General features: G+C 57.3%; 2 protein-coding genes across 5 annotated transcripts; one reads left to right on the top strand and one right to left on the bottom strand.

Annotated features, from left to right (window-relative positions):
• The first annotated feature begins 12 nt into the window (after positions 1–12).
• Positions 13–19,528, top strand: ITGB7 (integrin subunit beta 7). 4 transcript variants are annotated; one of them, XM_002711126.5, is made up of 15 exons: positions 15–2,093; positions 9,023–9,226; positions 10,502–10,703; positions 10,793–10,963; positions 12,185–12,426; positions 12,654–12,812; positions 13,095–13,190; positions 13,323–13,412; positions 16,387–16,533; positions 16,818–17,011; positions 17,281–17,504; positions 17,672–17,891; positions 18,005–18,213; positions 18,462–18,622; positions 18,790–19,528. In XM_002711126.5, exons 2-15 carry the CDS (start codon positions 9,026–9,028, stop codon positions 18,868–18,870), a joined length of 2,397 nt encoding a protein of 798 aa, XP_002711172.2. In that variant the 5' UTR covers positions 15–2,093; positions 9,023–9,025; the 3' UTR covers positions 18,871–19,528. The 4 variants fall into 4 exon arrangements, with proteins under 4 accessions (XP_008254727.2, XP_002711172.2, XP_069908383.1 ...); XM_070052282.1 differs by lacking the exon at positions 15–2,093 and adding an exon at positions 10,181–10,294 and having other exon boundaries at positions 9,104–9,226; XM_008256505.4 differs by lacking the exon at positions 16,387–16,533 and having other exon boundaries at positions 13–2,093.
• Positions 19,529–19,707: 179 nt separating this feature from the next.
• Positions 19,708–27,065, bottom strand: ZNF740 (zinc finger protein 740). The gene is made up of 6 exons (XM_051845548.2): positions 26,927–27,065; positions 24,719–24,868; positions 24,369–24,458; positions 23,843–23,966; positions 23,449–23,567; positions 19,708–22,613 (listed from the first exon to the last, which is right to left on the bottom strand). Exons 1-6 carry the CDS (start codon positions 26,933–26,935, stop codon positions 22,524–22,526), a joined length of 582 nt encoding a protein of 193 aa, XP_051701508.2. The 5' UTR covers positions 26,936–27,065; the 3' UTR covers positions 19,708–22,523.
• Positions 27,066–27,370: the final 305 nt, after the last annotated feature.

Raw genomic sequence — 27,370 nt, 5'->3', positions numbered from 1 at the left:
GGACCTCCTGCGGCCACCAGGTGTGGGCTCTTCAGCTGCATCCTGGGGACCCCTGTCGAGGGCATGAATGGGCTTCCAGTCTGCCCACCTCCTGGATTTGTAAATGTGCATGTTGGCCCTTTAAGTTTCCTTTGGCTCTCTTGGGGGTCCCTGGCCCCTGAAGACCAGCCCAGCTTGCATCTGAGCTGCAGTGTTTCTGAGTTATTCCAACCTCCCTGACCCGCAGTGGCCCTTCTGCAAGGTGTTGGGCACCTGCCCCTTGTGCTTTGGGGTCCCCTCGGGGCCTGTGACTCCCTCGCAGCCCAACCTGCTGTCCCTGGCCTTCCTCACCTGTGCCTGTAAGGAAAGAGGTTGAGGATGTGGGATGTGGGAGGAGAGAAGAGGAGAAGCGGAAGAAGAAAGTGAAAGAAGACCTGGGGGAAACCACAGAGCCCCTGGGAGGGGAGGAGGTCACTGTCACGGCAACTGCAGGGTGGGGGAGGGGCCTCTCTGTCCCATGGCCAGGGGCCAGCTGAAGCCCCCTCACCCCACCCCGCCAGGGAGGGAGCTCCACCTGATGTTTGTGGAGCACCTGCTATGAAACACACACCTCGCTGGAATGGGGGCATCTTGGTAAGGAGAAAATGCAAACACAGACTGTCCCCATCCAGACCCCTCTCAAAACCGCTCGTGGTCAGTGTGGGCTGTCTGCAGGCCTCACCGTGCTTGGGCTCCTCCCCCTGTCCCCAGCCCCCGAGCCTGGCCCTGTGCCTCTCCAAGCCGTTAGCTGTCTGACCTGTGAGCTTCCCAAGGCCTCTCCAGTACTTATCCCTACTGATGTCTTGTTTCGAACTCATTTATTGGCAGGGTATGTATATAGGGATAGTGCTGCTATCTGCCTGCCCGATCTCCAAACATTCGAGGGCTGGGACTGGGCCAGGCCCAAGCCAAGAACCAGGAATTCAGGTCTCCCGTGTGGGTGGCAGAGACTTGGAGCCATCCCCGCTGCCCCCCGGGGTCTGCATTGGCAGGAGCCACCGTCAGGAATCCGGTATTGAACCCATATACTGATATGAGATGAGGGCATCTTACATCTTAAGCACTGGGCTGAACGCCCGTCCCCCACCCCCAGCCCAAGTCCTCAGTGTGTGAATGCCAGGTTCCCTTGTAAGTGATTGCCGTGAATTATCTCACTTAACTGTCTCGGCAGCCCTATGGGTCCTACCTGGCTGGTGTGAGAGCAGCCCAGGAAGGTTAAGGACCTAAGCTCACCTCCTTGTTACTTTGTTACTTCCTAGTAAGTAGAGCCAGCAAGTTGTTGTTGTTGTTGTTGTTGTTGTTTTTAATATTTATTTATTTGAAAGCCAGAGGGAGAGCACGTCCAGCAGCTGATTCACTCCCCAGATGGCCCGGGGACAGGAACTGCATGAGGGTGGGCAGGGACCCAAACAGTTGGGCCACAGGTGTATTGGCAGGGAGCTGGATCGGAAGCGGAGCAGTGGGGACTTGAAGCGGCCCCCCCCCACTGCACCACAACGTCAGCCCCTGGAGTCAGGACTGAAACGCTGGTTGGCTCCAGGGTCCGTGGAGCTAAGCGCACTGTGATATAGTGGGCCCTGGGACTTCACAACAAACAATAGGCTCCTGCTTCCCCTCTGGGAGGTACCTAACTGCTTCCCCGCTCCTCCTGTTCCTGTGTGAGCAAGTGTGGAGGGCAGCTTTGGAGGCAGGGGCTGACCACCACTTGCCTGCCAGCGGTGTGATCTTGGGTAGAGGTCTTCACTGCTTGCCTCTAAGCCTCCCTCTCTTGCATCAGAGTGCTGTCACCTCTCTCATGAGGTGGCCGGAAGGATTGGTTGCAGCCTGAGCTGTGGGCACACGACAGGTGCTCAGCAGATGAGCTTCCGACTGGGCCCCTTTGTCATCCACGCTCCAGCCCTCCCCCCATCTTCTCCACTTTGCAGATCTGTCACCCCCACCACCCCCAAGTTTCCCCCACCCCAGGGCGTGTCACTTCCTCCTCTGAAGCCTCCCTGCTCAGTACACAAAGGCTGTCACTGCGGCCAGAGGAAGCCCTGCTCTTGAACGCACTCCACCCCGTGAAGCAAGCACCTGTGAGTACCAGGGCACCCACCCGCCTGCCTCCTCTAAGGAGCCCAGGCCTGCCTGGGGGGAAGGCTTGGGCCTGGGTGCTCAGGATCCTGTCTAGACTTGAAACTGGCTCACGCCTCCTTTCTGCACTGCTAATGTTCCCTGTCCCTGTTCCCTGTCGTTTCGCAACCCTCCCGGCCAGTCTATCTTGCTTCAGTTTCCCTGGGCAGGGAGGGGGTGCTGGGGGGAGGGAAAGGAGGCGGTGATGTATGAGGCTTGCCCTTGACTGTGCCATGTTCCAAGGGTTCTGCCAGGTTAGGCCTTCCCAGCCTCAGCCTTTGCTGCCGCCTGGCTGCCTCATGCCATGTCCATGTCCTCCCGATCAGTCCGGTGGGGGGCGGGGCATGGAGTCCTTACTCCCAGGAGACAGTGGCCCAGGGTCTCAGCTCCATGCTGAGACCTGGAGTGGGCAGCAGAGCCTCCTGGTTTCTCAGCTGCTAGGCACAAATACGGTGCGTCTTGGGGTGGAATTGAATCCGCGAGAATGGGCCAACCGTTTGGTCCCAGGGATCAAGATTCCTAAGAAGAGAGAGAGATGAGATTTGGTAGAGCCCATTGGGGTCGCTGGGGAGGAGACAAAAAATTTTTTTTAATTATTTATTTGAGAGAGAGAGAGAGAGAGCGAGCTCCCATCTGCAGCTTCACTCCCCAAATGTCTGCAATGGCCAAGGCTGGTCTGGAGTGTAACTGAGGGCTGGGAGCTCCTTCTAGGTCTCCGCTGTGGGTGCCAGGAATCCAGTCACTCGAGTCATCACTGCTGCCTCCCAGAGGCTGCACTGGCAGGAAGCTGGAGTCCCCCATTTGGGACACAACATTTTCACTGGTGTCTTAGCCACCAGGCTAACAGCCCAGCCAGGAGGAGACACAACTTCTGTTGTCGACGGAGTCTGGAATGGAGCAGAGGAAAGCATCCATGAACCCGGAGGCCTCAGCCGTCTCCAACCCTTCTCTTGCCTCCAGTTCACTGTGTGTGACCTTGGGTTTACCGCTCTGGGATTTAGGGGTTCCATTTGTAAAAAGAGGGTCGGGGTAGATGACGCTGCCATTCTATAGTTAGGGTTCGGGGGAAAAGGGAAGTAAAACAAAGAACTGAACAAGTGGAGAGGAGAAAAAGAGCAGAGAGATACAAGGGAAGGGATGAGGGGGCTGAGAAGAAGCAGGTGGCGCGGGTGTGTCCCCAGGGCAGGGTGGGGGCAAGTTGGGAGGAGGGTGGGAAGGGGCTGACCAGGAAGTCCCAGGGCCCCCTTTACGGGATATATATGGGGCAGCAGGGAACCCACCGCAAGAGGTGAGTCAGAACCAGACTCTGAGCAGCAGCAACCGTATCTTCAGTCTCCCTGGCCACAAGCACGCAGAGCAGGGCTGTGGTTACGCTAAGGCTGAGCCCCGAGCCAGCCCCGAGCCCAGGGGCGGAGGCTCTGCTATATGCTGTGCCTGAGTCTCGCAGGTGGTGGGGAGACTCGGCGCCCCACCCGTTCCCGGTGCAGAGCATCTGGCGCTGAGGCTAGGCTCAGGCTGCGGAGGGTGCTGAGCGAGCCGGCCTTGCTTCTACCCTGTTGGCGGGAGTGGGTAGGGGTACATTCTGAAGGGGTGTGTGTTGGCCGTGCCCACCGCTCTCACACGTGGCTCCCACCTCTTGACCCTGCACATCCCCTTCCAGGGACTCACCCTACAGAGACACTTGTGCAGGTGTGAAAAGTCAGCACACTGACTTTTCCATGCAGGTGTATTCATAATAGCACATGGTTAGTTAGGAGCAATTACATGCTCAGGCTGCAGTGGCTGGAACTGGGCCAGGCTGAAACCAGGAACCTGGAATGGCATCTGGGTCTCCCACATCGGTGGCAGCAGCCAAAGCACCTGGGGCAGCATCTGCAGCTTCCCCAGGCGCCTTAGCAGGGACCTGGGTTGGAAGCGGAGCAGCTGGGACCCAGCTGGCGCTAGTGTAGGATGCCAGCACCATAGGCGGTAGCTCAACCTGCAACGCTGGCTCCTTATTTAACTCTCTGATTTTTTTTTTTTAAGATTTATTTATTTTACTTGAAAGTCACAGTTACACAGAGAGAAGGAGAGGGAGAGAGAGAGAGAGAGAGAGGTCATCCATCTGCTGGTTCACTCCCCAGATGGCCACAACAGCCAGAGCTGTGCCGATCTGGAGCCAGGAGCCAGGAGCTTCTTCCAGGTCTCCCACGTGGGTGCAGGGGCCCAAGGACTTGGACCATCTTCCACTGCTTTTCCAGGCCATAGCAGAGAGCTGGATCGGAAGTGGAGCAGCTGGGTCTCTAACTGGCGCCCACATGGGATGCCAGCACTGCAGGCGGCAGCTCTACCAGCTCGCCACAGCGCAGTCCTCGACTTCATTGCTTTTTATGGCCAAATAATGTTCCGTTGCTGGAGAGACCACCTTTTGTTTACTCACTGATCTGTTGACAGGCAATGGATTGTTTCCCACCTTTTAGCTAATATGAACAGTGTTGCCGTGAGCATTTGTGGATGACTTTGCATTTGAACACCTGTCTGAAATTCTTTATGGGATGCACCAGGTGTGGAATGGCCAGCATATAGCGGGGATTCTATGTCTAATTTAGGGAGGAGCCAAGCTGTTTTCTACAGTGGTTCTATCAGCCAGGGCTGGGCCAGTCCTGCATCCCCACCTGTAACGGAATGAGGATCCTAACTTCTCTCCATCTTCCTCCACGCTTGTTACTTTTCTTTCTTTTCTTTCTTTCTTTCTTTCTTTCTTTCTTTCTTTCTTTCTTTCTTTCTTTCTTTCTTTCTTTCTTTGATAGTCAATCTAGTGGGCGTGAACCCATGTCTCCTTGTGGTTTTGATTTGCATTTCCCCGATGACTATTGATGTAGAGCATCTTTCTGCCCTTTTTTTTTTTTTTTTTTGACAGGTAGAGTTATACACAGTGAAAGACAGAGAGAAAGGTCTTCCTTCCGTTGGTTTACTCCCCTAATGGCCGCTACGGCCGGCACTGCGCCGATCCAAAGCCAGGAGCCAGGTGCTTCCTCCCGGTCTCCCATGTGGGTGCAGGGACCCAAGCACCTGGACCATCCTCCACTGGGCCACAGCAGAGAGCTGGACTGGAAAAGGAGCAACCGGGACTAGTACCCGGTTCCCCAATTGGGACTAGAATCCGAGGTGCTGGCACCGCAGGCGGAGGATTAGCCAGGTGAGCCACGGCGCTGGCCATCTTTCTGCTTTTTAAAGCTTTATTTATTTATTTGAAAGGCAGAGTCACAGGGAGACAGGGAGAGACTGAGAGACACAGAGGGGGAGGTGTCTTCCATCCATTGGTTCACTCTCCTAATGGCTACAACAGCCAGGGCTGGGCCAGTCCAAAGACAGGAGCCAGGAGTTTCCTCTGGGTCTCCCATTTGGGTGGCAGGGACCTAATTACTTGAGCCATCACTGCTGCCTCCCAGAACCTGCGTGAGCAGGAAGCTGGAATCAGAAGCGGAGCTAGGACTCAAACACAGGCACTCATATAAGACACCAGTGTCCCAAGAGGCTTCACGGCCACTGCACCGAATGTCCACCCTTGAGCATTTTTTACCTGCTGCTTGGACATCTCTGCATCTTCTTCAAAGAAATGTCTACTTGGGTGTTTTGCTCATTTTTGGATTGGGTTGTCTTTTTTATATTTTTTTTTCTAAAGGCATTGATTTTCCATGAACTACTGTTTTCATTCACAGTCATTCATGTAAGTTGAGGATATAGAAATGTCCTTTTTTTTTTTTTAAGATTCATTTTGTTTATTTGAAAGACAGAGTTACAGAAAGAGGTAGAGACAGACAGAGAGAGAGGTCTTCCATCCGCTGGTTCACACCTCAATTGGCCGCAATGGCTGGAGCTGTGTCAATCCGAAGCCAGGAGCCAGGAGCTTCTTCCGGGTTTCCTAAGTGGGTGCTGAGGCCCAAGGACTTGGGCCATTTTCTACTGCTTTCCCAGGCCACAGCAGAGCGCTTTAGGCCAGGGCTTTAACCTGTTGCGCCACAGTGCCGGCCCCGTCTTTTGTATATTTTATGGGTACTTACCAGATAGATGATTCGCAAATATTTTCTCCCACTCTGCGGGCTGTTTCTTCACCATCTTGGTAGCATTCCTTGATTCACAAAAGTATCAACTTGTCTGGGCCGATGTTGTGACTCAGCAGGTTAAGCCGCCACCTGCAGTGCCGGCATCTCATATGGGCACTGGTTCGAGTCCCAGCTGCTCCACTTCCGATCCAGCTTCCTGCTAATGGACCTAGGAAAGCAGCAAAGGATGGCCCCCTGTTGCCCGCATGGGAGAGCTGGATAGAGCTCCTGGTTTTGACCTGGTCCAGCCTCAGTACCTGTAGTCATTTGGGGGAGTGAACTAGTGGATAGAAGATCTATCTTCCCCCATCTCCCTGTAACTCTGCCTTTCAAATAATATACACTAAATTTTTAAAAAGTATCACATTTTCATAAAGATCCAATTCACTTATTTTTGCTTTTGTTGCCCATGCCTTTGGCGTTATAACTAAGAATCCACTGCCAATTCCAACATCATCAAGATATACTTTAATTTTTTCGAAGAGTTTATAGTTTCAATGGTTATATTTGGCTCTTTGATGATCCCTATTCAGTTCATTTTTGTATGCAGTGGGATCTGCAGTGGGATCCAGCATTCTTGTTTTGCAAGTGGATAGCCAGTCATCCCAGCACCATTTGTTGAAGACTTTTCTTTTCACATTGATTAGTTCGGCACTTCTGTTGAAAATCAATTAACTGGGGCAGGTGCTATGGCTGCGCCACCTGCGCTGCCGGCATCCCATGTGGGCAATGGGTTCTAGTCCCGGTTGCTCCTCTTCTAGTCCAGCTCTCTGCTGTGGCTCAGGAGGGTGGTGGAGGATGGTCTGGGTGCTTGGGCCCCTGCACCCATATGGGAGACCAGGAGGAGGCACCTGGCTCCTGGCTTTGGATTGGCGCAGTGCCGGCCGCGGCAGCCATTTGGGGGGTGAACCAACGGAGGGAAGACCTCTCTCTCTCTGTCTGTAACTCTACCTGTCAAATAAAAAAAAATCAATTGACCATAGATAGATGGCCTCTGAATTCTGCTTCATTGATCTACATGTCCATTCTTATGCCAGTGTCACACTGTCTCAATTACTATAGCTCTGTCATAAGTTTCGAATCTGGAAAGTGTGAGTCCTCCAACTTTGTTCTTTTTCAAGATTTTTGGGCTATTTGGGGGCCCCGTGTAATTTTATAATTTTAAGATCACCTTGATTTCTGCAAAAAGCATCCATTAAGATTTAATTTCAGTGGGGTGGGTGTTTATCCTGGCAGTGAGACGCCTGCATCCGACATCGTGGTGCGTGAATTCTATGCCTGGGATTGGCTCCTGAGTCCAACTTCCTGCTAATGCAGACCCCAGGAAAGCAGCGGTGATGGCTCAAGTAATATGGGGACCTGGAGCGCTCCCAGATCCTGGCTCCTGGCTCCAGTTGTGTCCCAGCCCTGTCAGGTGTTGCAGGTATTTGGGGTGTGAAGCAGCAGGTGGGAGTGCGCTCTCTCTCTAGCTCCCTCTCTCTCTTGCTCTCTGTTGCTCACATAAATAAATAAAAATACCTAACTTTTGATTTTTGAAGCACGGTCATATATTACCTTTTCAATTTTAATTAATATGTTTTTTCTTTAAAGATTTATTTATTTGAAAGGTAGAGTTAGAGAGATAAAGGAGAGACTGAGACAGAGAGAGAGAGCTCTTCCATCCGCTGGTTCACTCAATGGCTGGGGCTGGCCTAGGCTGAAGCCAGGAGCCAGGAGTCTCTTCCAGGTCTCCCACATGGGTGTAGGGGCCCAAGGACTTGGGCCGTCCTCTACTGCTTTCCCAGGCCACAGCAGAGAGCTGGACTGGAAGTGCAGCAGCCAGGACTAGAACAGGGCATATGGGATGCTGGTGCTGCAGGTGGCGATTTAACTTGCTATGCCACAGCACCGACCCCAATTAATATGATTTTTTTTTTAAAAAAAAGGCTTTATTTTATTTTTATTTATTTGAAAGGCAGGGAGAGAGAGAGAGAGAGATCTTCCACCTGCTGGTTCCTGGCTGGGCCAGGACGAAGCCAGGAGCCAGGAACTCCCTCAGGGGTTCCCATGTCGGTGGCAGGGACCCAAGTAGTTGCCTCCTGGGGCGTGCCTCAGCAGGAATCTGGACTGGAAGCAGAGGTGGGCCTGGATCCCAGACACAGAAGCGTGGACATGGTTGCCCCCAGCAGCAGAGCCCGCCGCGAAGCTTTGAAAACCCAGGAATCTGCCTCGTTTTCCTCGAGCTCATTTCCTTCGTCCAAAGTACAGGGAAGAAAATCGATGCCAACCCTGGCCTACCTTCCTGCCCTTTCCTAGACTTTCAGGAAGTTCTTGGTGTGGTCTATTCTTCATGGTCACCCAAATGCAGTGGCGACTCGCACCCCTTGTCCACCCCGCCCACTGACCCTCCACCTTGATCCTGAACTTGGGACTATGAAAGCTGCAGGGGCTACCGGATTCCTTACTCAGCTCTTTCACTTGACTCGCCCCACTGTCAGTGAGTGACTGAGCTAGGACCAGAATCCCCTGAGCTTTGTCTATGGTTGTGCCCCCACTGCGGCGAGCAGATGTGGGTGCAGCCCTCCATGGCTCCAGGGCCCAGCTCCACTGTGCACACACAGGTCTCCTCTGGGGCCTCTGCCTTAGCCCGCCTGCCACTGTGAAGAAACTGCTGGATACATGGGGAAGCACGGGAAGTGAAACCATGAGAGGAGCTACAAATTTGGGGCAGCCTTTGGAGAGTTACAACCAGAAGCTAAGTTTAGAAGCCTGAGGGCTTGGGGTCCTCCCTGAGGTCCCACGCGTGCCCTTTTCCTATCCGATTGCAGGCCATGGTGGCTTTGCCAATGGTCCTTGTCTGCCTGCTGGCCCTGGGCAGGGGTGAGAGTGAGCTGGACGCCAAGATCCCATCCGCAGGGGAAGCCTCAGAATGGGGAGACCCTGACTCGGCCGCGCCGGGCTCCTGCCAGCCAGCCCCCTCCTGCCAGAAGTGCATCGTCTCCCACCCCAGCTGTGCGTGGTGCAAGCAACTGGTAAATATAGGCCGGCAGCCTTTGAAACCTGTGTGTGTGCTGTGTTCCCCACTGTGGGGATGCTGGGGCAGTTCTCCCCTGTCTCTTCTTCTTCTTCTTTTTTATTTATTTATTTGAGAGATAGAGTTACAGAGAGTGATAGGGAGACACAGATCTTCCATTTCTGGTTCCCTCCCCAAATGGCCACAACAGGTGATCCGAAGGAGCCAGGAGCTTCTTCCAGGTCTCCCAGGGCCCAAGCACTTGGGCCATCTTCCACTGTTTTCCCAGGTGCATTAGCATTGGAAGTGGAGCAGCCGGGACTCGAACTGGCACCCATATGGGATGCTGGCACTGCAGGCGGCAGCTTAACCCAGTGCTGATCTCATCACAAAGGCCACTCGTGATCTCATCTAAACCTAATGCTAATGCCCCTGACCCTTGGGCCCCATCTTAGACACCATCACAGGGAGGGGGGGAAAGGTTTCATTCATCGCGCCGGCGGCGGGGGGGGGGGGGGGGCTGGTGGGGCCCGGGTCAGGGCCAGAGTTCAGGGCAGAGGAGAAACTGCATGGAGGAGGAGGTCCTGCTGTCCCAGCACCTGTGGGGGGTGGGAAGGGGCTGCAGGCCCGGGGGGTGGGGGGGTGGGGGCTTGAGCTGCCCCTGGAGGATCACAGGAGGCTGCTCTTTGCCTTGAAGAGGCAGAGCTGGGAGACGGACTGGGGACGGGGGCAGAAATGGCTGTCTCCCAGAAAGATGGCGAGTTAGATCAGCTCAGTTCCTGACGGCAAAGCTCCAGCAGCGTTACTCCAGGCGGAATGGAAGAACAGACTCCAACCTGCGCCAGGCGGGAGGCAGAGGGTCCAGGCTCCTGGGACAGGCCGGCCTATTCCCGGGGAACAGGGGCTGGCGCCACATCGCCTGCCCTCAGCTGAAAAGCCACTTTAACCATTTCCTTCCCCTGCGGCCTCCCAGCCCGTCCCAAGGTAGCAGACGCAGTGGTGGGGAGAGGCGTCTCCTCTTCCGTCCCCATCCTCCCTGGACCCCCCATCTCAGCACACAGGGCCGGCTCCCCGCCCCCCACCCCTTGTAAGTGGTAGTGAGCTCACGTCCCGAGTTCGAACAGGAAGTGTGTGGCTCTAGCGGGTGGAGAAAGGGGGAGGGGAGATAAAGGCAGGGGCGGGCGGGCGGGGGGCTGCTATAGGAAGTGGGGTTCCGATAAGGAAGAAAGGACGGGAGTTCAAGGGTAGCTGTGGAGACCGGCAGGGGCCCCCACGCACCTCCCTTGCCGCGCAGAACTTCACCGCCTCGGGGGAAGCAGACGCACGGCGCTGCGCGCGGCGGGAGGAGCTGCTGGCGCGGGGCTGCCCGCCGCACGAGCTGGAGGAGCCCCGCGGCCGGCAGGAGGTGCTGCAGGACCGGCCGCTCAACCAGGGCGCCCGCGGCGAGGGGGCCACGCAGCTGGCGCCGCAACGGGTGCGGCTCACGCTGCGGCTGGGTGAGTGAGGGCCGGGCTCTGGGGCAGAGGCCTGCGCCGGGCCTCGGTGCGCTCCGCTGACCTGCGCACCGCCCTGTCCCTGTCCCCAGGGGAGCCCCAGAAGCTCCACGTCCGCTTCCTCCGTGCCAAGGGCTACCCGGTGGACCTGTACTACCTTATGGACCTGAGCTACTCCATGAAAGACGACCTGGAGCGCGTGCGCCAGCTTGGCCACCATCTGCTGGTCCAGCTGCAGAACGTCACTCAGTCGGTGCGCATTGGTAAGCGGAGCCTTGCACCTGCCAACATCCCTAGGCTCCCCAGGGCTCCATCCGACCCTCTCCCAAAGTTTATTTATTTTTTTTAAATTAAGATTTACTTATTTATTTGAGAGGGAGAGAGAGAGAGGGAGACAGAGAGAGTCTTCCTACCCGCTGTATCACTCCCCCAAATGCCCACAACAGCTGGGGCTAGGCCAGGTGGAAGCCAGGAGCCAGGCACTCCATCAAGGTCTCCAGCATCCAGAGACTCCTGCACTTGGTCGTTCCTCGCTGCCTCCCAGGGAGCTGGGCTGAAAGTGGGGCAGCAGGGATGCCATACCAGACACTCTGATAAGGGATGCCAGCTCCCAGGCAGCTGGCCTTAGTCCACTGCGCCAAAATGCCTGCCCCCTCCTAGTTTTTTTTTTTTTTTTTAAGTTTTATTAATTCATTTGAAAGGCAGAGTTACAAAGAGGTGGCGGGTGTGTGTGTGTGTGTGTGTGTGTGTGTGTGTGGTTTACTTCCCAAATGGCCCCAGTGGCCAGGTCTGAGCTGATCTGAAGTCAGGAGCCAGGAGCTTCTTCCTGGTCTCCCATGTGGGTGCAGGGGCCCAAGGACTCGGGCCATCTTCTACTGCTTTCCCAGGCTGTAGCAGAGAGCTGGATGAGAAGTGGGGCAGCTGGCGCCCCATATGGGATGCTGGCACTGCAGGCGGCGGCTTTACCCACTATGCCAGGCCACAGATTCTGAACATCTCTCCCCCAAAGACACCACACCTCTAGGCCCAGAGCTGGAAGGGCTGTAGGAGACTCCCCCATTGTACAGGAGGGCTAACTGAGGGCCAGAGCACGGAGCCACCGTGTGCAGACGGCTGCCGGGACCCCCAACTTGCGCACTGGGCTAGATGTCATTGTCCCTGGCTGAGTGGACCCAGCTCCTCTGTGTTCAACAGCCCGTCCTTTGCCTCGTGCTGCTACTGCACCCACATCCTGGCCCTCTCCCCCATGCCCCAGGAAGTCCCTGTCTGCTCCATGGGGTCCTTGCAATCCCCTTCATGCCCCCCCCAACTTTCTGGGCCCGTGGTGGCCTCATCCCTCTGCCCTCCCAGGTACTCCTCTGGGAGTACCTGTCACCCCACCATACAGCCCTTGCCCCAAGGGCCTCCGCAGTGGGCCCTCCGTCCCTCTGCTGCACAGGGGCTGTGGGCTCAGCCACCCACCCCCTCCCCGCCTCTCCTCCCAGGCTTTGGTTCCTTTGTGGACAAGACGGTGCTGCCCTTTGTGAGCACGGTGCCTGCCAAGCTGCGCCACCCCTGCCCCAGCCGGCTCGAGCGCTGCCAGCCGCCTTTCAGCTTTCACCACGTGCTGTCCCTGACCGGGGACGCTCAGGCCTTCGAGCGGGAGGTCGGGCGCCAGAGCGTGTCAGGCAACCTGGACTCGCCCGAAGGCGGCTTCGACGCCATTCTACAGGCTGCGCTCTGCCAGGTGAGGAGGCGGGGCCCAGCCTGCCTGCCGCTGTGGGTTGTGAGGCACTGCACTTTGCATGTTGATTTTAACAGTTACCTGGTGGGCGGGAGAGAAGGATTTCCGGGCAGCAGCGGCCCTGTGATGGGGGCTGGGGAGAGCAGGGAGGAGCAGGCAGCTGGAGGATAAACCCTGGGGTGGCCCAAGGACCACGCACAGGGCCCAGTGTCACCTCCGCCACACCCCAGGAGCAGATTGGCTGGAGAAATGTGTCCCGGCTGCTGGTGTTCACTTCTGACGACACATTCCACACAGCCGGGGACGGGAAGCTGGGCGGCATCTTCATGCCCAGTGACGGGCACTGCCACTTGGACAGCGATGGCCTGTACAGGCGCAGCCCGGAGTTTGTGAGTCCCTGCTGCCACCTCGCCTGTCCCATCAGAGCCATACCTCCTTGTCCTCCACCCCCACCCCGGGGTGGGGGGCAGGGCACTCACTGGTGACCTCCTGTCCCTGTGACCCCCGCTTCTTAGACAGCAGACTTGTGTGTCCCCACTCCCTCCCTGCCCCTTACTCTTTGCCAAGCTTCTGAGGCGCCCCCAGCAGATGGCCCCCTGGGTTGCTGGGTTCCCTGGGTGGAGGGCACCTTGCATGTGATGGTGCTCACCTTGCACCTGTCCCTGCCCCAGGACTACCCCTCAGTGGGTCAGGTGGCCCAAGCCCTGTCTGCAGCCAACATCCAGCCTATTTTTGCCGTCACCAGTGCCACACTGCCCGTCTACAAGGTGAGCGCTGTCTGGAGGCCAACCTGTTTTCTGCCTGATGGTGCCCTCCTTCCAGACCCCTCCCCCCCAGGAGCCTATTTTCCTATAGCAGTGACCCCTCTCCCCCGTTTCCTTCACCTTCTTGTAACCCAGGAGCTGAGTAAGCTGATCCCCAAGTCGGCGGTGGGGGAGCTGAGTGAGGATTCCAGCAATGTGGTGCAGCTCATCATGGATGCTTACAACGTGAGTGTGTGAAGCTTGAGGGTGGGCTCAGGGCACAGGGGTGCCCCCCGGGATGGGGGGCAGCGGCGCTAAGAGGGGACAGACACCTCATGGTCTGACATGCCGCAGCGCGTGCCTACAGTTTGCTGCCGATGGGTCACCCCCTTGATCTCACATTCGTGACCTTTCAGGGTCTGACTTGTAGGAGCATGGCGCCCTGCGCTGGCCAAGGCAGCAAAGCAACATTCATGGAGCTTTTATTTCGTGCTAACCACTGTCCCGGGTGCACTCACTGTTTGCTATCTCGTTGAAGCCATCCAAACTCCTGCTTTGTAACGGTCATCATCTCTGTGTTACGGACAAGGAAACAGGCTCAGTCCCTCACCCCCTCACCCCTCACAGAGAGATGAAATGGAAGGGCTGGCATTGGTCTCTAGTGTTTGTGCTTGAAAAAAATGTGACATCAAAAGCCTGATGTTGCTAAGTTTACAAACAATTCAAGTAGAAGGAACTGTGAACTTTTTTTTTTTTTTTTAGAGATTTATTTATTTATCCAAAAGGGAGAAAGGCAGAGCTACAGACAGAGCAAGAGAAAAATGGAGAGAGAGATCTGTCTTCCATCTGCTGGTTCACCCCCCACCCCAAACTGGCTACAATGGCCAGTGGTGAGCCAGGTTGAAGCCACGAGCCAGGAGCTTCTTCTGGGTCTCCCACGTGGGTGCAGGGGCCCAAGCCCTTGGGCCATCTTCTGCTGCTTTCCCAGGCACACTTGCAGGGAGCTGGATCGGAAATGGAGCAACTGGGACTCAAACTGGTGCCCGGATGGGATGCCAGCACCATAGATAGTGGCTTTACCCGCTGAGTCACAGTTCTGTCCCCCCCCCATAAAAACTCTTAAGTGTTTTATTGAGTTTAAGACTTGTGGCACAGCGGGTTAGAGCCCTGGCCTGCAGTGCTGGCACCCCATATGGGCACCGGTTCAAGTCCTGGCTGTTCCACTTCTGATCCAGCTCCCTGCTAATGTGCCTGGGAAAGCAGTGGGAGATGGCCAAAGTCCTTGAGCACCTGCACCCATATGGGAGACCTGGAAGTATCTTCTGGCTCCTGGCTTTGGATCAGCTCAGTTCCTGCCTTTGCAGCCATTTGAGAGTAAGCCAGCAGATGGAAGAACTCTCTGTTTCTGTTTCTCTCTCTGTAACTCTTTCAAATAAATAAATAAATCTTTTTTTTTTTTTTTTTTTTGACAGGCAGAGTGGACAGTGAGAGAGAGAGACAGAGAGAGAAAGGTCTTCCTTTGCCGTTGGATCACCCTCCAATGGCCGCCGCTGCAGCCGGCGCACCGTGCTGATCCGATGGCAGGAGCCAGGAGCCAGGTGCTTTTCCTGGTCTCCCATGGGGTGCAGGGCCCAAGCACCTGGGCCATCCTCCACTGCACTCCCTGGCCATAGCAGAGAGCTGGCCTGGAAGAGGGGCAACCGGGACAGAATCCGGCGCCCCAACCGGGACTAGAACCCGGTGTGCCGGCGCCGCAAGGTGGAGGATTAGCCTATTGAGCCACGGCGCCGGCCCAATAAATAAATCTTAAAAAAAAAAAAAAGACTTACCTCTCCAACTAGACTGTAAGCTGCTTTTGCTTTTAAGATTTCTTTATTTGAAAGAAGAATGATACAGAGAGAGAAAGAGAGAGGGAGAGAATCTTTCATCTACTCGTTCACTTTTTTTTTTTTTTAAGATTTTTTTATTTATTTGAGAGGTAGAGTTACAGAGAGGAGAGACAAAGGTCTTCCATCTGCTGGTTCACTCCCCAAATGGCCAGAATGGCTGGACCTGGGCCAATCTGAAGCCAGGAGGCAGGAGCTTCTTTTGGGTCTCCCATGTGGGTGCAGGGGCCCAAGGACTTGGGTCATCTTCTACTGCTTTCCCAGGACACAGCAGACAGCTGGATTGAAGAGAAGCAGCTGGGACATGAACCGGTGCCCACATGGAATGCTGGCACCACAGGAGGAGGCTTTACCTGCTATACCACAGTGCCAGCCCCTGGTTCACTTCTTAAACGGCCTCAATGCCCTGGGCTATTTCAGGCCAAAGCCAGGAGCCCACATGGATGGCAGGGCCCCAAGTATGTGTGCCATCTTCTGCTACCTTCCCAGAGAGCTGGTTGAAAGTGGAGCAGTTGGGGCCAGCGCCGTGGCTCAATAGGCTAATCCTCCGCCTTATGGCACCGGCACACCAGGTTCTGGTCCCGGTTGCCCCTCTTCCAGGCCAGCTCTCTGCTGTGGTCCTGGAGTGCAGTGGAGGATGGCCCAAGTCCTTGGGCGCTGCACCCACATGGGAGACCAGGAAAAGCACCTGGCTCCTGGCTTTGGATCAGCGTGATGCGCCGGCCGCAGCCCACCGGCCGCGGCGGCCATTGGAGGGTGAACCAATGGCAAAAGGAAGACCTTTGTCTCTCTATTCTCTCTCTCTCTCACTGTCCACTCTGCCTGTCAAAAATAAAAAAATAAAAATAAAAAAAGAAAGTGGAGCAGCCGGGACTCAAAGTGGTGCTCTGATATGGGATGCCGGTGTTGCAGGTAGCAGCTCCACTCACTGCGTCACAAAACTAACCCCAAGTTTCTTGAGGACAAGGACCACACCCCAAACATGGCAAGGAAACCTGAGACACGGTCAGATTCCCTAGGACAGAACTCATGCAATGAACCTGCCCTGTAGACCTGTGCACGCACATGGATCTGGGGTTCGACAGATAACTGCTTGCACTGTTGGTTACAACACCGGGGCGGCCCCTGCCCTGCACACGTCTGCTGGCAGGTGCATTGTGGTGTGTTAGAGGCCTGGTGAGCACTGCCTCCACAAACACCTATGGACTAGGTGGAATGGAAGAGGCGCTGGAACACGGCAGGCAGCGCTATGGCAGAATTGGGACCAGCGGGGCAGGGCGTTAGGTTGGGGCTGGGGTCCCCACTTCAAGCTGTTGCTCCCTCTCTTCTGGCAGAGCCTGTCATCCACTGTGACCCTGGAGCACTCGTCCCTCCCTCCTGGAGTCCACATCTCTTATGAATCCCAGTGTGGGGGTTCCAAGGAGAGGGAGGGCGAGGCTGGGCACCGAGGGCAGTGCAACAAAGTCCAAATCAACCAGACGGTGAGAGCCAGCCAGGCTGGGCACCGGGGAGGTGTGGGGAGTGGGCGTGGAATGCAGGCAGGAAAAGACGGGGAGCAGGCACTGAGAACAGGGTGGGAGCGTGGGGTCGCCAGCCCCCCATCCGTCCTGAGCTTTAATGCATGGCTCCTTCAAAGTGGGTATCCAGGGCATGGTGTTAGCAGACTAGTCCTTGGCCTACAAAGGGGTTGGGTTCTGGGCGGTTAGTGGGCCTGGGGTGAGTGCGTGTGTGACGTGGCCTGAACTCCTGCCCACTCTGCCTTCAGGTGAATTTCTGGGTTACCTTGCAAGCTACTGCCTGCCTCCAGGAGCCCCACCTGCTGAGGCTCCGGGCCCTCGGCTTCTCGGAGGAGCTGACTGTGGAGCTGCACACGCTGTGTGACTGTAACTGCAGCGACACCCAGCCCCAGGCTCCACACTGCAGCCATGGCCAGGGGGACCTGCAATGCGGGGTGTGCCGGTGAGGGCCTCCTCTTCCCTTCACCACCCGGCTCTCCACCCCCAACCTCCAGGGACCAACCCTGGCTCCCATCCTCCCCCTGGAGTCATATGTCACGCCCTGGAGCTGTGCAGATCCGCCCAGGCATCTCTTTCTTGCCCCTTGGCGCTCACTGTACTAACTCCTCTCCCGCACTCTCTTGAGAACTTGGGTTTGGAAGATCGCGCAAGAGATGGGCAGGGACGGTTAAGCCCTCTAAGCCGCCTCTTTCCTCCACCTTCGCCTCCCAGGTGCGCAGCCGGCCGCCTGGGCCGGCTCTGTGAGTGCTCGGAGGCTGAGCTCTCGTCTCTTGATCTGGAAGCTGGGTGCCGGGCCCCCAATGGGACAGGGCCCCTGTGCAGCGGGAAGGGACAGTGCCAGTGTGGGCGCTGCAGCTGCAGTGGACAGAGCTCCGGGCGTCTGTGCGAGTGTGACGATGCCAGCTGTGAGCGGCATGAGGGCATCCTCTGTGGAGGTAACTGGAGCCTTGAGATGGGCAGGGGCAGCGTGGTCTCCCCCAGGGGCATTCAGACTCTGGGTGTCACACCACTGAGCCAAGCAAGTTTGGAGGCTGGAGAGGGACGGGGTGCATGGCCTGCGTGGGGGAGTGCATCTGCCACCCTGCCTGTGCCTCTACCCCAGGTTTTGGCCGCTGTCAGTGTGGCGTGTGTTACTGCCATGCCAACCGCACGGGCAGAGCGTGTGAGTGCAGCAGGGACACGGACAACTGTGTTGGTCCTGAGGGAGGACTCTGCAGTGGGCACGGTCACTGCAAATGCAACCGTTGCCAGTGCTTGGACGGCTACTACGGCGCTCTGTGTGACCAATGCCCAGGCTGCAAGACACCGTGTGAGAGACACAGGTGAGGCCCAGGGGCTTGCATCTTGGGAGTGGAAGGGGGGCTGACAGAGCCTGCTGAACCCCTCCTGCCTGCCCGCCCGCGGTGAACGTTAATGCATTGGCCTCCACGGACAGGGACTGTGCGGAGTGCGGGGCCTTCGGGACTGGTCCCCTGGCCTCCAACTGCAGCACGGCTTGTGCCCATGCCAATGTGACGCTGGCTTTGGCTCCCATCTTGGACGATGGCTGGTGCAAAGACAGGACCCTGGACAACCAGTTGTTCTTCTTCCTGGTGGAGCACGAGGCTGGGGGCAGCGTCGTGCTTCGAGTTAGCCCCCTAGAGGGTAAGTGGGCAAAGGGGTTGTGCACCTGGCAAGTGGAGCCCCGCGTTCATCAGGTGGGGTCTCGTTCATCAGGTGGGGGCTCAGGCTTCTGGCCGCAAGTGCAAGGGCAGGGCGGGATGGGGGAAGCCAGTGGAGCAGGCCCAGGCCCTGGGCAGTGAGGACAAGCTCAGGCCCTGCTGTTTCCTCTGCTTTCAGTGGGACATGGCCCGGCCAGGGAGGCTGGTTCATCTGTCCTGTTTTTCTCACAGGGGGCGCGGACCACACAAAGACCATCGTGCTGGGCTGCGTAGGGGGCATCGTGGCGGTGGGACTGGTGCTGGTCCTGGCTTATCGGCTGTCGGTGGAGATCTATGACCGCCGGGAGTTCAATCGCTTCGAGAAGGAGCGGCAGCAACTCAACTGGAATCAGGTGAGGCGGTGGCCCGCTACCTGGGCTGCAGTGCCCGGGTGGGTCCTTCTCCCTCTCCACCCCCACGAGCTCCTAGGATCCTGCTCCTGTTCCAGGGTGGCCTCCTAGGACTAGGTGAGGGGCAAGGGCACCTGGACTTGCCCTCACCCCTGGGCCTCTCCCCTCAGGACAACAACCCTCTCTACAGAAGTGCCGTCACGACCACCATCAACCCGCGCTTCCAGGAGCCCGAGAGGCCTCTTCTCTGAGGCAGCAGCCAGGTAGGGGCCAACGCGCCCCGTCAGCGGCTGCCGCCTGGATTCCCTGCCTCGCACTCTACAGTACAGAGACTCATCTCACACCACAGCCGTCACCTGCCCTCTGCGCCAGAGGCCAAAGTGGGCCACTCCTCTTGCCACCTGAGGGCAGGCTGGTTCTCAAACTGGACCCTGGGGGGAACACCGGGTACACTGCCTGGCAAACAGCCGAGCGCCAACTCAGCCCAGGGGCAGGCTCCGAGCGCTCAGGTGGTGCAGGCCCGTGGAGGCCACAGACCACACTGGGGAGCTGGTGGCTCACCCGGTTCTGTCCTGCTGTGAACGCTACCTTGGCCGGCTTTCCCTTCCACACGGTCCTCTGCAGAGCGGGGAATCTTACCGGTGGCTTATACGGGCTGCTGTTGTGGTGCGAAGGGTCAGCTGTTGCTTGCCCCACTGCTCCACTTCCAATCCAGTGCCCTGCTGATACCTGGGAAAGCAGCAGCGAATGGCCCGAGTCCTTGGGCCCCCGCCACCCACGTGGGAGACCTGGAAGACGCTCCTGGCTTTGGTCTGGCCCAGTCCTGGCTGTGTGGCCATTTGATAGTGAAGATCCCATTCTGTCTCCCTTGTCACCCTACCTTTCAAAGTAAAATCGTTTACAAAAATGGTTTATAGAGTGCTGGAAGTTGTGGGGCAGTTACCTTCAGGTGGGGAGGGGGACATTCAAACCACTCTGCCTCCAGGGAAGAACACTGCCCACAGGATACTAAGTCTTCCCGAGCAGGAGATAGGACGTAGAAAAGCCTCACTTCCTTTTTATTTAAATACCCTAAATATATCACAACGGAACATACACTGCACTTTAATGGTAAAAAGATACAAGTTTATAACATCTTATAAAAACTACCATTTAAAAGTGATCTTGTTCATCTGATATTTCCCTCCCCAATAGCAAAATAAGTATATTAAAAAAAAAGGGGGGGGTAGGAGGGGCTATGGAAGGGGGACGCCCCCGGGCGGCAGCAGAGGCAGAGCATCTGGGGAGGGGGACAGTCAAGGTGGGCTCTGCTCACCTATCCTCCAGTGTCAAGCCATGGGGCACAGTCAGTAGCTAAGTGATGACGAGAGGCTGCGGGGGTGGCTGGAGGGGAGGGGTGCTGGCAGGGCGTGGGGCAGTAGCCCACCCAGGGACTGGCACCACTTTCTCCCAGGTCCCATTCCACATCCTGGTGTGAGAGCTGCCCTGCCTCCACCTACCCTCACCCCAAACATACCTGAGGCATCTTTCCAGTGCTAGGCTCACCCCAGCCAAGGGGCAAGGGGAGGCACTGGGCCCAGGAGCCTGTGCTGCCATCTTGGTCTGGGTTTCCTGGGGTGTGAGTGGGGCTCCTGGGCCCCAGGCACTCCTCTGCTCCTCTCTCCCATGTTTGCTGCCCCAGGACATTTGCATGCCAGCAACCAAACTGCCCTCCTGCTGTGAGGCTCCCCCACTCCCAAGCCAGGGCGGAGGAGCTCTGGCACAGCCATGTGCAGGCACAAGTCCCCTCCCTCCTACCCACCCAGTTGGGCAGGGAGCCAAGGCCTGCAGGGGCCAGGGCACATTCTGATCGAGCACACCTATGCACACATGGGGTCATAGGTCACCCCCATGTTGCTCCTCACACCCCTCCCCCCCAAACAGTGGCACTCCAAGTGGCAGGGAGTGAGACCTCCTATTTTCAAAAGCACTTTTGGAGGGCAATTTCTAAATGCAGCCTTCCTAGGAGTGGCAGAAAAACCTAACAGGGAGAGAGAGATGCCCTGGGTGCAGGGCCCACAACGCAGGCCTGAGCTGGGCCCAGAACACACTGCCCAGCGCCTCCCCAAGGAGGAAGTCTAAAGGGCGCCTCATCTCCTTTTCCCCTGACACTCGCACCTCAGAGGGTGCAGCCCTCCTGGAATAGGTAGCAGCCAGGTGTCGGGGCCACTGCGCCCTTGCCCCCCATGCATGCAGGAGGCTGCTGCACATGGCCTACGCCCCCAGCCTGCGTGCAGCTTCTCTCAGTCTCCACGATTCTGTCTAAGACAGCCCTCCCCACACAGGTCAGGGCAGGCCACAGTGGTCAACCAAACTCCAGAACCTCCCGTAAGGATCCTTTCTTTAGCAGGAACAAAGAGGGTTTTTAATTTCACCTTAAAAATGTCACGTTCGCAAGCCGTGGTTTGGGTGAGGACCACCCTACCACCAGCCTGCGCAATCAACCTTAATAAACCCCTCCAAAACAAAGTCCCTCAGCTCCTGCTGGGACATCAAGCACCCTTCAGATGTGGAGGGGGGGAGGGGGCTCAGTCAGCCCCTAAGCTGAGGGCCAGAAAGGGTCTGGCTCAGTAGCAGGCCTTCTCCTCCAAGCACACAAACACAAGCACTCACAAAACTACACACTGACGCACACCTGATCGCTTTTTTCCGGGGTGCACAGCATGCTGGTGCTGGGGCAGAGGAGCCGAGCACAGCTGAGAAGGCGGCCCCCATGAGGCTCCACGCCCAGCACTCCTTGGCCCACTCGCCGTCCAGAGGGAAGCCCCATCCTGCTCTTTGGGACCGAAGGCCAGACCCCTCTCTCCTACCTGAACACAGTGATGGGACTTGGGCATTCAACCGTCACATCGGGGGACACCGAACTCCTCTGTTTCTCCGACAGCTGTTAGCCGATGCGGGACCGGGCTCAGGTCTCCCCCAGGAGGGCCCAAGGACAGAGAACCCACTCTGACATCCTGCTCAACCTGTCTGGCTGCAGGACTCAACGGCAGCGAGGTAGCCACATATTTTCTCCAAGACCACTTGCCCAAAGAGAGAGGGGAAGGGCATCCCGGGCCTTTCTCTCCCAAGTTTCCTCCAAAAGGCACTTGAGCTGACCCCTGGGGTACTCCCAGTGTGGCACGGGCTGTCACAGCACCCACGGGCACAGCTCCAGCTCTTCCCTGGAGGACGGAAGAGGTGCCATACATGGTTTTTGGATCCGGCCTGAGTCTGCTCCTCCTACTGTTCTTCCTCTCACCTCTACAGTGTATAAGAAGGCCAAAGTGAGCTCAGTTGCCATCCCTGAACCTATTCCCCCTCACCAAGGTGAGGCGCGGGGCCGCGGACACCGAGGAGCTACTGCAGCTAACTGAAGACTGAATTCTGGGGAGGGCTGCACCAGCCACAGTCCCTGCCCTGGGCTAGGACTCCACGCCTCCAGGCTGCCTGCACACACAGTTCACCTGCTGAAACTGCTTTGAGATCAACAGAAACAAGAACAGAACACACACACACACACACACACCCTCCCCCAGTCTTTTCCACGCCAGCTGCCAGCTGCAGTCCACGGCTGTGGGAGCCACGCTTCATTCTTGGTCCTGTACCTCGAGTCCCCACTGCTGACTGCAGTCAAGGGTCCAGGGACTGGCTCTGCCACCCAGGAATGCTGCAGGAACTTCCCCGAGATACGCGGAGTCTCAGATTAGTTACAGAGCTGACGCTCTGGGGCCACTGTGCCCTGATCCACGCTTCTGGTCTCCTGGGTCCACGTCTTCAGGAGGGGACAGGTTCAGATCGGGTGGTGGTGGGACCATCAGACCAGAGGGGGTGCACTCGTCAGCAGATTCTTCTGCTCACTCCCACCACCCAGGGCCCCTTGCGCCTAGAGAGAGAACTGCCCGTCGGAAGTCTTGGACTGGCACCCTTGGCACATCCGTTTGTGTCTGAGTAATCGATCTGTCCGAGAAAAACACTGAGAAGAAAGCGAGGGTTAAGCATCTGAGAAGAGAAACTGGACTCCCCGTGAGCTGGCTCCTCCCCGACGGGGGCACAGGTCAGAGTCCACGTCCCCCAGTACGTGCACAGATGGCACGAATGCACTGCGGTTGAGCGCGGGCTCTGGAGCCAGAGTGCCGGCTCAGTATGACCTTTGGCAAGTTACCCAGCCTCTACACTTCTCCGCACGAGACTACAGGCAGCTCCTCAGCCTGGCTGGAATCTGATGAGTCCCTATCCCCAGGCAGGTACAGGGCCTGGGGCTGAGGACGGCGCAGCATCAGAGGGTGAAGCTTCAGCCCTCTGGGAGCTCTCGTCCGGGGTTTGCAGAGTTAACGCCAGTGTGGAGCAATGCCTGGGATCCAGCACAGCACCAGGAAGTGTTTGCTTTTATCGTTCCCCATCTCTTGCTCTCGTCTGGTCCTGGCACTTACATTCTCAGCAGAGCAGATTCAGACCCCAGGGCAACGATTTTATCTCTTCCTGCAGAGTCCACGACTCTGAAGCTGGACCGGATCCTGGCTCTGCCTCTGACCTGCTCTGTCCTTGGGAGACAAGGACAACACAGTGTCCGCACGGAGCTAGTGCAATGGGCCCATCAAGCATCTGTCAAACACGTTCTCACTGCGCCTGGCAGTCAGTGCTCGAGAAACGCGACTATGACTATTTTTATAATCCTCTAGGGGTCCTCTCCTGTGAGCAGCTGCCTGGAGCCGGGGCTGGACCTTCCCCCCGGGGCTAACACTGTGAGGAACGCCTGGTGGTCCGGAGAGCAGGCAGCAGGCAGGCCCTGGTGCACGTGCGAGCCTTACCTGGTGACACCGCTCACACTGGTACGGCTTCTCGCCACTGTGCACGCGCTTGTGGCGCTCCAGATGGTACTTCTGGATGAAGCGCATATCACAGACGTCACACTCGAACGGCTTCTCACCTGGCCCCGGTGGGGAGAGAAGTGGACATCAGGCGTCACACACGCAGCAACTGCGCTCCAGGGACTTTTACTCGTAGCCATGTGCAGACCCCGAGGCTACCATAAACGGGGAGGGGACTCCCAAGCTGCTGGTCTCAGCGACCCCAGGCCCTGAGCCACGCGATTCTCTTCCTCATCCCTCCATCTCCAGCATCTCCCCTTCACGAAATGCCACCGAGCTCCCCAGACACAGAGCGCGCGCTCCCCCACTCCCCGTGCCCGCAGCAGGAACGCACCAGTGTGAATGAGGATGTGCCTCTTGAGGTGGTAACTGCTCCGGAAGGCGCCAAAGCAGTGTTCGCAAGTGAAATTCTTGGGAATCTTTACTTGGAAAGAACCATTCTGCTCCACTACCACCACCTGCGGGCACCAGAGCCAGGTCAGCAGGTTCTCCCTCTGTCCCCCTCTAGCCAATGGACAAAGCAGCTTTCTAATGCTGTCTAGAGCTGCCACCATCTTCCACACTCCTGATAGTTAAGGGAGCCTCTGGGAAGGAAATGGAGTGGGTAAGCTCTGCTTTGGGGTGGGCACTGTGGCGTGGCAGGCTAAGCCATGGGGGCAGCGTGGGTGGGGTCTACACTCTCACACTCAGCTCTCGGGTCTGGCCTGAGCCGAAGTCTCTCCAACCTACGCCAAGGGTGCTTCGGTGAGGGCAGAGGTGGCCGCGAGACGAGACTGGGGGGAGCAGCAGTGAGGGGCCACGGCATCCTCGGGGGCCTCTGGGCAATCGGTGCCAGTCCAGGGGACAACCCCATTACCTGCCTTTTTAACAGTCTTTTTCGAATGGGAGGCCTCAGCCAAGCTGTCGTCGTCTTTGCGGTTCCGGGACTTCTCGCTGTCTTTCCGATGGCCCTTCAAAGACAAATCAAACCCAAACTCACAGTCCACACAGGCCACCCGACGGGAGCCCACGCTTGCTGAGGGCTTGTCAATGAGGGCAAGGCGCAGGCCCCAAAGGTTTGGGGAAAGCAGCACCCACGTCCTCTCCCTGCACCTGAATCTTGAGAGGTCTCAGGTACAGCAGCGTCTCCCTCAGCTTTCTAAAGCACCCCCACGCGCTCGGCCCCCTCTCCCCGCTTCCCCGGCTTGCTGGCACACGGCCTGCACTGTACCTGACTGGAGCACCTCAGCACGTCGGGGCTGCCTGCGCGCTCGCCGTTCTCGGCCTGCTTGCTGGCAATCTGGCTCAGCAGCATCTTCTTGCTGGCCGCGGTGGGAACCAGACTCACGCCTGCCAAGCCTTCACAAGCCAGGAGACTCGCCTGGGTGGAAAGGAGAGGAGGTGTCAGATTGCCTGGCAGGGGCCGCCACCCTCTCCAGATCCCCCTCGCTCGCCCGGCCACAAACTGCTTCTCTGGGGGCTGGTCCTCCATGCTGCCCAGCCTTGCGTCCTACAGGGTCCCCTCCCCTGCCTCACTGGCAACTACGCACTCATTCCGCTGTCCTTCGGCATCTGAACACACATCAAGTGACTAACCGAGCACCACTGCCACGGCTGTCAGAAGCAGAGCCCAGGGCCAGGCTGCGTGCGGGGCTTGCTGTCACCTTCAAGGTCTCTCTGCGCCTTGCAGTGAGTGGGTATGGGGGCTCTGTCCAGCTGACACAGTGACCTGGGAGAGCCCCAGGGGATCCCTGTCTGTCCTCACTCAACAGCCCTCAGCCTCAGAGCCCTCTTCTGATGGGCAGATCCTGCTGCTGCCGGCTGTGCATTCTATCGTGATTCCACTGATCAACATGAGACCATTTTTCTCCTTAGATCTTAAATTCCCCAAGTGTCCTCAGTTATAGCAGATACAGAAACTAAACCACCTAGAAGGATCCCAGTGTTGGATATATGATTTCTCCTGATCCCTAACCCCCAGACCACTGACACCTGTGCATCTATGTCCACATTTCTCTGTATTCCCTAACTCGGGCAAGTAAGGTTTAAACAAATAACCTGGTTTCGCTGTTGAATTTTCCAAATTGTTTAGCCGGCCTTAGAGAACACACTTTTCTTTACCGAAGAGAAGCCTGTTACAAACAGCTGCTCAGTAACCCCCCAAATTTATGAAGAAATTCCTTCTGGATGCTCGGCACACCTGGGCCGCTTCTGCCCCTTGCAGGGACTCCGTGGGGTCCAAGGTGCAGAGCGATGCGCCTCGGCTCTGCTGTGAGCCCTGAGCAGCCTCGGGCGGGGGTCTCCACCTTCCATAGCCTCAGCTTCCCTGAGAAGCCACCTGTCCTGGTGACCGTCCTTGCAGGGTTACCAGGCATGACTGCTCGGCGGTGCCCACCCCGGTAAGCGCTCTGACAGGGCATGAGCGCGCAGCACACTGTGAGGTGGGCACGGGAGGGAGCGGAGGCAGTGGAAGGCTCCTCTGTGCACGCCGGAGCAGCTGGAGGAAAGCCTGCTTTAACTGCGATCCTGGCTCCTGTTCCATCCTGGAACACTTCCGCGGGCCGACCCCTGGGAGGAAGCTGGGGAGAGCCTTGGAGCCTCTCTGCCCAGACACCTGAAGCAGCCTGTCTGGTCCCTCTCTCTCCACCTCCACACCCATAGGCGCTCTGCTGCCTGGCACTCTTCAGGGAGTCCCCAATCCCTGTGGAGTGAAGTCTACTTCCTTTGCAAGGCCTAAGATGCTCTTGGGTCACACTCGGCTTAGTTCTCCAGGAAGCAGCCCCTCCACACTCCCATTCTCCAATCTCCCCAGCTAGCCCCACCTAATCCTTCTACTGCTAACCCCCAAACTGAGCACCCCGGCCTCACAGGCCTCGTACACTCCCGCCCACCGTCTCCCTCATCTAGGCGCCCTTCTCCGCTCGCTTCACTGGCAAAACCCCGCACCTCCTTCAAGCTTCCTCTGTGATGCGTCTGCCTAGGCCGGCCGGCTAGGCCCTACGCATGGTGCTGTCACCACACAAACACAAACCAGCCTGTCTCTGCGTCCCTTTCCCCCACCCCAGCTAGCCTGGAAGCTTGCTGGGGACAAGGACTGTTGTATTCCTAGCACAATGCCTTGCGTGTCACAGCAGCCTCAACAGATTCCTGCTAGAAAAACAACACACGGCATCCACTAGACCACTCACTCCCTTACGCCCCTGGGCACTTCATGTACCAAGCGTCAAGGGAGTGTGGCTTCAGGAAGGTTCCTGTGATGCAACAAAGCCGACCTCCTCCATCTGACTGGAAGCCCCCTGCAGGCAGGGGCTGTGGCCTGTCTCCTCTCCTTCCTCTAGGTCTCCCCCGGGGGTGTTTAATACAGAGCTTGGCTCACTGGGGTTGGCCACTACATGGACTAAGGCAGCCTTCAAGAGTAAAACTGTGGGGGAGATTTTACCTGAGCCATGCTGAATTCTCACTTAACACAACCACAGTCCGGGCGCTCCTCGGGACCCTGCCGGCTGCAGAACTGTCACCAAATCCGCGTGACAGCTCCCTCGGGCCCCTTCAGCCCTGCTGCCATATTGAACTGCCAGCGTCTTCAAACCGAACTCCGGGTGTCCGCCCAAGCAGGGAGCAGAGGTGTTCCAAGAACCCCTGGTCTATTGTGTGCAGAGACAGAGGGTCTGCCAGCCCTGGTCTGCCAGTTGAGTTCTCCCGCTGAACTTCTCCCAACTGCTCCGGAAACCTGAAACCAGACAGGGAGATGGGGCCCGTTGAGTGCGACAATCCTCCGGCCCCGGAACGTGTGAAACAAACGCTCAGCTTCTCCGCCGGGCGCTTCCTGGGAAGCTCGCACAGAGGACAAGAGGGTTCAACTTTTCTAGGTCAGAAGGAGACG

The sequence above is a fragment of the Oryctolagus cuniculus genome, chromosome 11 (genome assembly GCF_964237555.1).
Source record: "Oryctolagus cuniculus chromosome 11, mOryCun1.1, whole genome shotgun sequence".
Classification (NCBI taxonomy): Eukaryota; Metazoa; Chordata; class Mammalia; order Lagomorpha; family Leporidae; genus Oryctolagus; species Oryctolagus cuniculus.
This window is presented reverse-complemented; position numbering and strand designations above follow the sequence as displayed.